The 14,115-nt window shown below is 41.9% G+C and overlaps 1 protein-coding gene across 2 annotated transcripts in view; it reads right to left on the reverse strand.

The window, feature by feature from the left end:
• ano2b (anoctamin 2b) overlaps positions 1-14,115 on the reverse strand; it is a 67,702-nt gene that overhangs the window by 51,945 nt on the left and 1,642 nt on the right. For both annotated transcript variants that reach the window (XM_047575803.1, XM_047575804.1), the window contains exons 2-4: positions 10,919-11,115; positions 8,789-8,830; positions 5,881-6,264 (exon numbers count right to left, since the gene is read on the reverse strand). In XM_047575803.1, coding sequence (XP_047431759.1) covers positions 5,881-6,264; positions 8,789-8,830; positions 10,919-11,115 — 623 coding nt within the window. The remainder of the gene's footprint in view (positions 1-5,880; positions 6,265-8,788; positions 8,831-10,918; positions 11,116-14,115) is intronic.

A 14,115-nucleotide genomic window follows, 5' to 3' on the forward strand; every position in this document is an offset into this window, starting at 1 on the left:
AACTTCTTCACGAGTCCCGGCTCCACTTCTCGAATTAACCTCTTGCTCTGATTTAATTAAAAGTGTTCTGGAAAAGGATGTCCCTAAGAGATCGGAGGTCAGCTCAGTAATCCTCAGATACAGGCAACAGGTTTGACATTCCAGTCACTCTTTTTTTTTCTTTTTTCTTTCAGCACCCAATTAACTTGAAGTCAAACAGGTTGGGCACAGGTAGGACTTTTTAGTGCATGAGTTTAGTTCATATGAGAAACAGTCCTTCTGGTTGCGTTATACTAATGTGACATCCATTTACATTCACCTTGAGTTATCGCAGTCTGAGAGATATATTGTTTTGGACCTGCAAGATAAAAACAACAGTGAATGCTTTTTATCATTTCAGACTTTGGTCTCATTCTAAAACAACATGTCTTATGCATCAAAGTGGCTGATCTGACGAGACCAAAGGAGTCCTCAGCACAAAACGTCTGAAACTCTTCAGCACATCGCAAAACAAGAAAGATGTGTGTTTCGCAATATTTTCTGTCTGCAGGAAATACTTGGGTAGTGAACTTCCAACAGCGATCAGTTATTCATTGCAGGTGCATGAGCCCGGTGGAAAAACACTAGGTTCTTCAAAGCACTTTTTCATTTGTATTCCTGGGCCGTGGCTGTGGAGCCGTGATGGGGATGTGAGCTGAATCGGCCCCATTCAGGTGCGCTAAATAAATGTTTCACGATGCTAACAGATTTGGAGTAAAGTGAGGATTGCAGTTCATTAAATACTGAAATGGCGTTAACCAAGGCGTGAGTTTAATCCTCGTAATCCCTCAAAAACTAACGCCCATCGAAACCTTTGGGCACAGTCGCAGTAAGCCAACAAGTAAATAGCCCCGTAATGCTCTGTCCCTGTTACGCAAGGCCATTCATCACGAATTAAAGAATCAGTCTCCACTGCTTTGTTCCGTGCAGATAAGTGTTTTCTGGTGCTGTATGAAACTCATTAATTATGATGGGCTACCTCCACTCAAGCTTGAGCATATTACGTGGAGACAAACTGCTGGTGGTGGTGTTCGTCTGCTAATAAAAACATCCATGCAGGAAGCACGAGCTTGTTAGCGGAGCGCAAGCATTGGTGCTCCATCTCCGTCTCGACAGGATGCATTCAGGGACATTAGTTGAACGTGGACCACCTGCGTATTGTCGGCGCTCAAAGGCGATGTACCCTATTAAGTGAGTTTATTTACCCCTGCACCTCTCTGCATACATTAGCATTTGCTGGTGCCGTACGAACTTCATTAATTATGGTGAGTTACCTTGTGGCAAATCTTTCTTTTCTGAGCGTGCACAAGCGTTTAAGTGAGCGGCAAACCCGCAAACGTTATCAGGCAATGTTCCTTCACTCTTCCTCCTGCAACCACATGTAGCTACACACTTGATGGGAGGAACATAATTATGTTCGTCCATCATTTTGTAATAGTACCTGCAACTATATTCAGCTGAAGTATAATGGGATGGAGACGCTCCTCTGCTCTGAGGAGCAGATTCAATCTACGCCCCAATCCACGAGATGAGATAAGGGGCTATCAGTCAGTCAGCTAATCTCATCCTGGCTTAGGCTCCATGGCCACACTGTCAACAATCTGATTAATACTAGCCTGCAGACTGCACACGCTGGCAAGTGGCTGCGAGCCAGCAAACACGCAAACTTGTTTAGCTCGCTGGGCATCCATCGATGCATGCAGACTTTAATGCTGCACTGCACTTCGGTTGGGTAAAGGTGCACTCTAAAATGCCTGGCAGGTGCACGCGACAGTTAGCAAACCTGTACCAAGTGAGGTTAGCATCATTTACATTCCTAATCCCCCTCCTGTCGGAGCCAAAGTGTTGCTGTACTCCATTAAGTAAACAATAACCACATTTGTACAACTCTGTGGCAGTCGGCCTAAAGCAACACTACAGCAGCGCAGAGCACACAACCCGCGCGTTCTGCCAAGTGCCTGCTACACACACTCACGCATACAAGCCAAAAGCAGGACAGAACCACACACACACACAATCGCCGGTTGCTACGTAACGCGCAATCCCAGTGCGAGCGATTTGTACATGTCAAAACAAAATTACCCGTTTCAGGGTAAATCAGTAAATCGATACAAAGAGGTCAGCGCGGCAGCTGTGCTGGCTGCAGTCACTAGAATTAAAGTCTGCCAGCTCAGATTTAAAACCATCAGGGCCCTTGTGTGGCTCCAAATAAACAGAGTCCCAGTCATATATCTACAGACCATAATTAACCGAATGGTCACATAAAAAGACGCCTGTAGAGGTCTGTAAGTAACTGAATCATAGTTGGAGAACAGCAGCAAAGGTGAGCCACTTTCTGCGGAGTGAGGTCACAGTTTCAAGGCAACATGAGCAGACCTCAGGCAGGAGACGAAGTATTAATTATATCTTGTGAGAAGATAAATTGAAATGCTATTCTGAATTCTATTCATATACTGCGAGTGCCACAGCTTTTCCATTAAGATTCAATGAGCCTCACAGTAGTTGGTGAGCGGGCTTTCACATTATCCTTTTCTCCATGAAACTACTTTTGCATAGCTGTGTGTATAGGAATGTTGTAGGCTTGGATCAATCACATTCTTGATGACATGTATGCCCTCATCTCATGGATTTGGGGAAGAAGAAATTAATATATTGTGTCCAGGCCAAACACTCTCTGCATTTTATTAGAAGGCTGACATCACAACAGATTCCTTCAGATTGGCTGTAAATATTGTTTGTTGAAGGTTTTGGCTTCTGCAGGTGTTTGTGGATAAAAGGAACAAGGCTGACTGACTCATCAGACTTTATTTTGTTTGCCTCCATTGCTCAGGTTTGCAGGTTTGGTGCAGCTTGCACCAAGTTGTGCATTTTTGTGCGTTGCCCTCAGGTACGGGCCGCTTCGCACAGAGAACACCGCTGTTATTCAAATACTACTTTTTGAAGAACTGACGATTATTTTGTTACAGAGGTCTTTCACCGAATTATTCAGAGTTTATTCAGGAGTGTCATGGCTATGGGGTGGGGGCGCCTGGTCTGGTCTAAGTAAGTGCTACAGGTCCAAAGTTTTCCCCAGAACATTGAATTTTCACAAGATGGTCAATAATATTTACTTCTCCTGTCAGTGGACATAATATTGTGACTGATCAGTATACGTGATTACATTAGTGGCTGAGAATAGAGCAGAGAGGCATGTGTGATCAATTCTATATCGCACATGTGGATGTATTTTAATGATTCTACCTGCACACTGACTGTGCCTTTGGCAGAAACTGACAAATACTGATGATCAAATTTTACTTAATGACTCTCATGGATTGCGACTAACTGTGTAGCATTTCTGTTACTTCGCCCTACAGCAGCAAGGTGATTAAGAAAGGCACAACATAAGCCGGAAAAGAGGCATTTCAAAGTTTAATGGAAATCTCTCCATGACACAAGCTGCTGCTGTAACAGATACCACCTTACATCGTTTACAACACGAAGAAAGTCTCCCACCTCCTCCTTCTGCCACCTGAGCCAGGGCCCTATGTAGGAGCTCACCTTAAATAGCTCAGCATAGTGTTACGTCAGATTCTGTGTGAGGGCTTTAAACGGTCTGTAAAATGAGCAAAACTATAGAACTTAGTTTGTGTGCCAACAAACAAAGCTCCACGTAAATGTGTGAAAGAATCATCCAGCGTACAAGCATTGTGATTAAAAAGATGAACCATAATTGTTCACCTAAAAGGAGGACAATTCCTTGTACAATTATTAGTAGTACATTGTTACCATTACCTATACTATGAGTGCAAAACAGGTAGTATGTGTTTTGTGAAAAAATCGACTTCTGATGCTATATTCACACACAATCATGCGGATCCTGCAGTACTCGTGTGAGTGGGCTTTACATCTGCTTTTGAAACAGTAAACCACAGTATTGTGATTTCTAGGCTGGCGCGATGTGCAGATATTCACTGCTCTGGTTCAGATCATACATGATGACCAGAAGCTTGATGAAAGTGAGCCTCTGTAAACTATTTTAACTTCACCTGCCGGAGTCCCTCAAGGTTCAATACTTGGTCCTTTTTGGATGCTCTAGTTTTACTTACCACTTACTTCGTCATTCGGGCATTGTTAGTCAGCCTGGCCACTTACCAATCTACAATAACTCATTGGGAGAATAAAATGTGTTTGATCTTGAGAAATTAGTTAACATTGGTAAACCAGATTTTAGGGAAATGTATTTCCAACTAAGAGTGTTCTCTAAAATTAAATCACTATTTGTCTCCTGAAAAAACTCCATGTGGTCATCCATCCTTGGATTTCATCTACAATACACATGGTGTCCTTTGTCTCACATCTACAACTGATCCAAAATGTTGAAGTTCCTTTTTAGTACCTTTTAACTGGCAGCCAGGCTACATTAATCCAAATTTTGCTACACTTCACTGGTTTTAAGATTGCACTTATTCTCTAAAATGAACTCGTCAAACTCTAGCCGCATGACGCAAAAGCAAAATGATACACCTGCTGTGCCCAAAACCAATAAATCAGAAAAGTTACCACCTTTGTGAAGGATATAGCATTTAGGCGTCATGTGACTTTTTTGTTGACACCACCATATTGGCAGGAAAACTGAGGAAAATGAACTGCGCCATGGTTGATTTCAGGCAGTCAGAGTTTACCGCACTTTAAACTGATACAAAATGACCAGTACAAGGCAAAACTCAATAGGTTACACCTGAGGCATGACACGAGTACATAACACGGACTCTTATCATGTCTCAGGTGTGCTGTTTTGAGCATTAAAATAGCCAGCGGTGACAATGTTCCTAACCTGCATTATCTGGATACATTGAAATACCTCATTAACTTTGTCCTACTCCGGAGTCACTGAAAGTCACTGAAAAGCATTCAAGAGCCTGGAGGGGTCCAAATGGATGCAGTCAGGCTTCCTGATGCACATCCACTTTTGTAGTTTGTCTGCTAAAAACAGCGTCTCTTTGTCATAATGGCAGCATAATGTAACGAGTCAATCACTGTGGTAAACAGTCTCTGTTATATGCCAATCTTTTATAACATCAACAATGTAACTGAATGCATAAATGCAACACAACATACACAAAATTATTCATATAAAACAAAATACAAACAAGACATTACGCTTGGAAAACGTGTCCCTAATAGAAGAGAAGAGAAATCTGTTTCCTTAGGGATCTCACTGTTCCGTTTTCTCATTTTATTGCATTAATCCACATGTGCCATCTTGCGGGATCTTTGGGAATCCTATAAAATGATTTCTACTTGGCTTGTCCCTATTCTGGCATCCTGGTGCACAACAGCTCCAGGTTAATTAGTTACTTGATCACGGTTGTCAACCCAATAGTCATTAGAAGAGTGCGCCTTCCTGCCAATATGGCGGCGTTGTGATTAACGGCACAGAGTGACGTCAGCTCCTGGAGCTCTATGCCTGACGGTTCTCTAAGATACAATAGTAGAACATAAAATTTCCAAATTAATTTTACTACCTTCCCATGTCAAGGCACCTGTTGATGTTTCCCAGTGCAGTGGAGAGGAAACCCTGTGTTAAGAGCCCCTTAACACTATGTGCAATTTGAAAGCTTAACAGCAAAAAAATGTAAAAAACACTATGATTTGAGTTTACGCTTATCCTAATGTTAAATAGCTTCATAGTTCCATTACTACAAGGTTTCTGAACTGAGAACTGAAGAGTCAATACAAGCCTTTGAATCCACAAAAAAATTAAGAGGTTTTGAATTCATCATAGAACGTGTAATATATGCAGCCATTTTAAGTGTCAGCAGAGGAGAATAAAGGGAGAACGGATCATGGACATTCGTATGACCTTACACACACACTCACCTCTCTGTCTCTCTCTATCTCCAGGCCGGCCTCCAGCAGGTTGGCCTCAAACTCTTGTCTGATGAGACGCATCTCGTGGTACGCAGGCTCCGTCGGCTCGCTCCCCCCTGCGCCTCCGAGCTCCATGCACACCTCGCCAACATTCGCGGCCTCCCCTCCTGGGATGCCACCTCCTCCTCTCCCTGCCGCCACGTCTGAGCCCACCGTCGGTGGAAAGTTGCCATTGGAAACAATGGATAATCTGTCTTGTGAAGCTGAGGTACCGTGTCGTATGGAGCTGTGCCGCCGCTGATGAAAAACAAGGACGTAGTCAACCTTCCGTCGACCGTCGCAGAAGTAAAGGCCTTCTCCGCTGGTCTGAGGGCTGGAAGCTGTCTCCACAACCTGTAGGGAAATCAAAAGGGGATGAAGAAAATGCATTAGAGAGTCAGTAAAACAGAGGCAATGCTAATCATCCAGGCCAACTCCTCGACATCATCATATTTTTTTACAGTAATCACAGAACGGCTTCCCAGTGAAATACATATACTTTAAATCCAGTACTTGCAATCTTTAAGTAGCAGTGTAATTATGTAATGACTGTTTGAATGAATTTAAACATCTACTGCACTGTCAGCACACGCAAACGCAAGTGGCTTTTGGCAGGTTCTCAAAAACACTGAAGTGAGAACCTTCAGCAGCAGAGTGGGCAGTCAGCTCACCTTTGGCTGTTTTATTCTTTATTTAGACAGAGGGAAAGTAGAGAGGGAGACTAAACAGGGAGGACACAAGAGGAAAAGCTCTATAAGCTCTGGGCAGGATGGGATGTTTCCATAATATAATGCTGATGCTCTACGATATGTAACTTTTTAGAAAAATCACAAACTCCGAGGGTGTTATAAGACTTAATTTGTCCCATTACATTATATTCTTTATCAAACTCTAGGGGAAAAGTATAATTTATTCAGATATCTTTTATCTGTAACTGATTTTGCATGAACATTAGCATAGAATTTAGCAGAGGAGGCTTTATGTTTTATCATCGGTCTCTGTTTTATTAAAATTACATTGTTTGAGGACCTAGCTAGCAAACGCGTCGGTATCGTCACACACTGTGACATGTTGGCTCTGTGGACGAAACAACTTCAACTCTTGTGTATTTATGTCCAACTAAACTGTCATGCTAGTGTTAGCTTAACAGAGAATACTGCACTAGCCAAACAGCTAAGAGCTAGCGTGTTGTTTTTTTCAGAACCGATTTCACCATCTGGTCTATGTAATAGACTTTTACCTTTTTCTTAGGCCTTGTAATCAGACCTATTTTCTTATGGTACTCTTTTGTGGTACCGAATTATTATTATTTCAATGTCTGACTTTGTTATTTATATTATAAATCATCAGCGACTGAAAAACAAAGTGATTTTAGAGTTTGGTGACATCACTTCCTAGCTCCACCCAGCTGAGGTCTAATTGTCAATGTTAGTGGTCACCAGTGCATAAGTGTACTAGTGAAGATTAGCTTAACTTTTCTAGATATTTTTATTTAGAACTGATCTTGCATAAATATTAGGATACATTTTAGCAAATGAGACTTTATGTTTTGACTACTTATTTCATACATACGAACAAAAAGGAATAAAAAGAAGACATTTGGCCTATAGCGTTAATATAAAGTTGATTCACGCCCTAGCTAGTAAACATGCCGTTGTTATCTTACACTATTAATAGTAGCTTAAGAGTCCTACAGTATATGCATATATTGTTTGGATACTATAAAATGCTTCTTCCCACTAGCAAAACAGCTAGCATTGTTTTTTCTATGAACATGGCCTCAATGGTCACGTAAACTTCATGACAGTAGATTTTTACCCGCTGTCCTTTTCACATTTTTAGGCTGATAAAGCCTCTTTTCTATCGACTGCATGACTGCTGAACAATATTAACATCTGTTGGATTTCTGTTGCCTGTACTAGGAACTGTACTTGGTGGAACTAGCAACATCTGTATCGCTCTTGTTGGAAAAGCTCCAGACTTCCTTGTGTGACATTTAAAAGCAGCTGTGGGGTAACCAATAGAACGTATGTTACGGAGTAAATCTTAAATGAGAGAAACAGGAAGTCATTTTAGAGTTTGGTGACATCACTTCCTAGCTCCGCCCAGCTGAGGTCTAATTAGCAGACACCTTTGCAGGGGTGCACTTAGTTCAAGCAAACTGTTCCTGTTGTCTCAAATGTTGTAGAGTTGCACCTACTGTTACTAAAACCCCATACTGTGAATTGTATAGTCAGAGATATTCTCTATAGGAAAACGTGAAAAATGAAAATAAAATCATTATTTGTCTTTCCATTTTACACCCACTGAGAAAAAAACTGTCTTAACAGGACACACAACAGCTGCTGCTTTCGAGCTCCCGGAACTTTCCCAGAGGCTTTGTGTTTGCTGACACTTTTTTTTTCTTGTGTGGTTTACTGAGAAGATTCCCATTTGATTTGGTTCACCAAGTACCAAGAATGTTGTGTTGGTGCAGAGGCTTGTGTTGATAAAGCTCTGGGGGGAAGGCGTCCCCTGATGACTCCCAATTCAAAATAGTACAAAAACAATATGGAGATAAATACAGTGCAGTAATTGTGATTTTGCACTGATAATAATAATAATAATAATAATTATTAATAATAATAATAATAATAATAATGAGAAGAAGAAGAAGAAGAATACATTTTTTAGATTAACGCTTTTTGTGGTGTATATTGGATATAAAAAAAAATCACTTCCTGGAGTTTCGTCAACGTCACCAAATGCAAACTATTTAATGCGTGTATAAACTATTACACAGTTCACACAGAACGACAGGTTTAACAAAAAGTGAAAGGTGCAACAAATTTACTGAAAACACAAACGAGACGAGAGTGTCAGGCGGAGTGATACTCACTGGGATCTTGTCTTCACTCGGGGAGATCTGCATGCTTTTGTGCTTTAAAAACACACAGAGTAGTAGAAGAAGAAGAAGAAGAAGAAGAGGAGAGAAAGTTGGCGGATTTCGCAGAAAAATGCACCAGGATTCATCGTCATCACCCCCTTCGTCCCGGTCATCCCCATAAAACACCTGAGCTTACTCCAGTTAGTCCACAGTCCGAGAGGAGCGTCGGCTCGTCTCCTCCAGGTTTCATTGCTTTGTAAAGAATGTGTCAGATGTAGGAGGCTGCCGGGTATGCGCTCAGCAGCCTGATCACATGCTGGTGATACCCATCTATCCAACAGAGTGATCTGGAGGCTGCCTGCGCATTGGGCGCTTTTGGCACGGAGCGCGCCACACTGTAAAAAGTGTCCGCCTTCAAATGTGATAATTTAGTCTTTGCGCACTATCGCCAGCCTAGACTTCGCTTGACACCGTTCTGCTTGCCGATGAGTTCAGTCACAGTAGGCATGGTTTGTTTTTGGCACTGTTTTTACGCTTCTTGGAATCCGCTCAAACGATGAATTATGAATCGCGTCTCACATTACCTGATCTACCTAAAAACAAACAAAAATGTAAAAAAATGAAAACTACAAATTGATTTAGCCCACAACAACCTTCGCCCAATTCCAACTTTTCCCCTTTTTGTCTAACTGAAATGATTTTTTGCACTATATTTCTTGACTACGGGCGAACATTTCTTACAGTGTGGACAGAGTGAGCAGCTATCTGATGTAACTTGTAGAGAGAGAGAAGAGTTCACCCAGCATAATCACTTAAATAACTAGGTGTATTGCTATGCGTTTTTTTGGCTTTTGGCTTCTTAGAATTAATGCGATGGCTCAACGCATGTTGTATGGCCAGAATGTGACCATTTAGTATGTCTTAGATTGTTTTGTGTTACAGAATTTTAAAGCTATGAAGAGTATAAAATGAAAAAAAAGCAAAAAAGTCCCTGTGAAATGTGATTTGATATCATATGTTTTTTTTTATAAAATGTTATAAAATATCGCAATATGTGCTGACCAGGCTTGACATTATGAATGACCATCCCTCCTCTCAACCCATAGCTCCCAAAGAACTCAGCTAACAACATTCTATCACCAGACACCACAGGACAGACCTACACAATATTAGGTGGTCATAATGTTATGCCTGATCTGTGTGCAACCCTTACACTTCAGTATTTGGCTCAGGTATTACAAAGTTAAAGTCATTCTGTGGGTATTCTTAATAGTATTTTAGAGTTTGTTTTTTGGATTATAGTTAAAAAATGTTGACAACTCATCTTGCACCGGGGGGCGTGTGCTACTGTTCCGTCCAGTGAAGGCTGATCTTTTTTTTTCTGTTTTTTTCTGAGAACATGTAAATCCGCAGAAACAAATAGCGCTCCACTAGCGTCTCCACAGGGCTTACTTGGATTTTTTGACTCCTGCTACTGGAGGTGTAATTTACAAGAAAAAAAAAAACAAAAAACTGAATTTAGAGCCACCTCACACTCAAGAATACACACACCTTCAGAAGCTCCACTTACCCCAGGCTTCACCATTAACCTATTTCTAATATAATCCTCAACAGGAAGTCTTCTCCCCAAACCAACATTAACCTTGACGTTCATGTGTGTCTCAAAGTCAGTCTGAAGTCAAATTAGGTCGCCAAATTGTTACAACTTTCATTTCCAGAGACCACAGACTGACTAAACATCACCAAATCTCAGACTGCAACTTTCCATCATTATCACAGACTGTAACGTCTGATGTCGTATTAATGAGACATCATGCTTACTCATAAAATGATGCAACACAATGAAATACTGTGCACACACGGGAAATATGAGACAATTAGCTTAGTTTAATGAGATGCTTGTTGTGTCATCTAGACACTGTAAATCCTTAAACGTCTAAACTTCAAACTGCTTCTCCAAAATATACCTAAAAAGAAATAATATGGAAAGAACAAACCTACTGTAGGCCATATCTGGGAATTTTCCATAGATTATTTTCCATAATCAGAAGGACTATTTCCATAACCCTAATTTTAATCAGTTCTTGCCTCTACTTGATCCAAAATAACTGTTCTTGAGTATTTTGCGTGTCTTATAGTCACCTGTATCGGACTTTGTGACTCCTCGGCCCAGGATTCTCCCGTGAAAGGCTCAGATTCTAGGATGGTGTAGGTCACGGGATCCATTCCAATGCTGGACGCATCTTTGGTGAGGTGGTAGAAAGCGTCGCTGTGGATGGAGGATGACTCGCTGAGTGCTGTGGCCACTCGGCTGTAGCCCGCGCCATTGGGCCATGACTCTGGAAAACATTGATTGTGGAAGTGAAGTGGGAGTACCGTTCAGGCGACAGAATCGTTTTTGCACATTTAACACCGAAAGAGACAACTTCATTTAATTTCAATGACATCGTAAAAGTCTTCTTCTTAGAGCTGTAGCGATGGGTAAAGTTTACTTCATGAAAATATTACCCAGAGACCACAGTCAACACTGAAACATGGCGAACTTCACAAATAGTTCAGTTGTATTGATTCAGCTGCATGTTCACGTGGCTTTCTTTTGTTCATCCAGGCAAAACAAAGTGGCAAAACCTACAGAGTTTGCTTTCCATTGTTACAAAATTCTCATAATGTTAAAAGACAATGGTCCACCATCATAAATGGACGTAAGATCACTCCCACATCTACCCATGGGACTACAGCAGTCAGTCAGTTAGCATACCATAGCTTAGCACAAATACTGGGAAGGTGGGAGTCAACTTTTTAACCAATCAGCATTCAACCTACAGATAAGATCATCACCCAGTGGTGACACCGTGTCGGTTTGTTTGCCGCACTCATGCGTTTCCGTGATCTATGCCACTCTCCGATATGGTTGCATTCCCATAATCCTTCACTCTGTGTAGACAGAGAGCTATGCAACAGTAGCCACTGATAAGGCCTTTAGAGGTGTTTCTGCACACGTTTTGTTACCTTTGCACAAATCTATTCCCAGGCATAATGTTAAGCTAAGCTAACCATCTTCCAGATCCACCTTTATACAAGATTTGAGCTCAAACTGATTATGAGAAAAAGCATTCAGTGTATTTCCTATAACGACAAACTGTTTGCTTCGGTTGTGCTTTTCTACGTCATTCCTTCCATATCTATTAGTCTGTGAATAGGATCTTGTAACTGCTCTGGTGTAGCATTCACGAGTTACCTTGAGTTCCGCGTCTTCTGAATGGAGATTTGTCAAATAGATAAACTAAACGTCGGAACGAACATTTATGGCTAAGCCTTGCGCCTTCTCCGATTTTAGGCTCCTCATTTTCCGTTACCACTCACTGTCGTTTCAGAGCCGCAAATATGCAAAGTGGCCTGGTGAAGCTTTGTCTCCTACTGGGTAAATTGACGCATGCGTCAGTCAATCACAAACCCTCTATCAAAGCACCACACAAAGGACAAGCCCACAAAGAGGCAACTTCTCAGTTTGCCTCGAGGCACAAAGAACACAGCATGAAACAAAAAGCACGAGACAAAAAAACATGTAAAATGGCGTAAAAGTATTCTTTCTTTTTTTTTTTGTAGAAGACAATCACTTGTTGCTCAGGGGTTTGTAAGATTTTCCCAACAGATTCTCTTAAGGGAGGCTAGGTGCTTTGGGGAACAAAAACAGACATTTTTCCATCTTTATCGGTCGGACAGCCATGCTGTCAGGAACAGCAACAGATTGCCGTTTTTTTTGTAATAAGGTTACTGTGTGTGTGTGTGTGGTTATTTTAGGGATACAGACAGCTGTAGCCATAGTAACGCACCAGGCCACGTGCTGTGTTCTCATTTCAGTACCACGGACAGCTCTCTCTCCGTCTCTCTCTCTCTCTCTCTCTCTCTTTACTTCATTGTATATTTCTCTGCCGTGCCACATGTAAACATGCTGTATGACAATGAGATCTGTCAGCCAGGTCAAGAGCTGGAAACGTTTTGATGGCTCCAAGCACTCCATCCATGAAAAGAAGAAGAAGAAGAAGAAGAAGAAGAAGAAGAAGAAAAACCACCAACAGCACGAGTGTGTTTCTCTTCCTTAGATCTCAGCTGACAGCCGCGGTAGCCTGGAGGTTAGAGAGGCAGGCCTCTCACTGGAAGGTCGCCAGGTTGAATTTGGTTGGAGGGGATATGAATGAGAAACTCCCACTTGTATAAACATAAAGCAGGGCATCACTTAAAACGGGGTTCCTTTCTTCTGAGTGTAAAAATAAAGTGTGAACCAAATACATTAAATGGGAAGCTGAGATATTCCTAATGTGGGGTTGTCTTACAGGGATGATGTGAGGCTCTAAATAATAATAATAATAATAAAAAAGATATTTCCTGTTTAGAGGTAGCATTGTAAGGGGTGTTCAAGGGGTACATGCCTCGGTTTGCCGCAAACGAAACGAAAAGAAAAGAAAGTTTCCTTCCCAATGTTGCCTCGTATCCGAGACCTTTTGGAGTTTCACCCGGCTCTTGTTTCTCAGAATGACTGCGTAAGATAAACACTCACCCCCACTTTTTTTCTCTCACTAATTTCTAATGGCGGAGACAAAGGGCATCTTTCAAGGGAACAGCTAATGGGCGTCAGCGCGGCACAAAGACTTAATGTGGCAGCGTTTACTGCGCGGGGCCGCCTCAGCTGCGGCGCGCTGATTGTGTGGAAGCGTTTCGGCGGGCAACCTGGTTTTAGTTGCGCTCCAGTCACAAACCACTGATTAGACGGAAATACTCGCAAATGCAGCTGGGAATATTTTCGGCGTCTCGATGACACGCATTAACAAAGCATTGGAGTGTTTAACTTAACGATTTTTGGAAGCAGTGTGTTTATTTAAAATACTTGTCTATGAAGAGAGAGGTTAAAAAATGGCAATATCAGAATATATCATTGAAGTGAATATAAGAAAATCCAGGCAATTAATTACAATAATCTCAACAGAACATAGAACATACTGTGATAGAAAAGTCTGGCTGAGGTACTGAGTGTTACATAACTGGTCTAGAAAGACTGGGTGTCCCCTCGTTGAGGGCCCAAACGTCCTGGAGGAAGAGGCTCCTCCTCATTCTGTCTGTATAGAAAGAATCCATTGTCCACATGGTTATGGTCTCTCAGCATCCTCCGGGCCTTGGTCCAGCGCCGCTCGGCGTGGACTGACTCCGGGTCAGGACGTTTGGTGTGGATGCTACGCTCAGCTGATCGCATCACCCTCCGAAGGGCTACACCTGTCCAGATAGATGCTGCTCCCAAAGCAGGCTGAGATTCTAGCTGTCAGGATGATCTCAGCGGTACAAGC

This window comes from Mugil cephalus, chromosome 22 (genome assembly GCF_022458985.1).
Source record: "Mugil cephalus isolate CIBA_MC_2020 chromosome 22, CIBA_Mcephalus_1.1, whole genome shotgun sequence".
NCBI classification, from domain to species: Eukaryota; Metazoa; Chordata; class Actinopteri; order Mugiliformes; family Mugilidae; genus Mugil; species Mugil cephalus.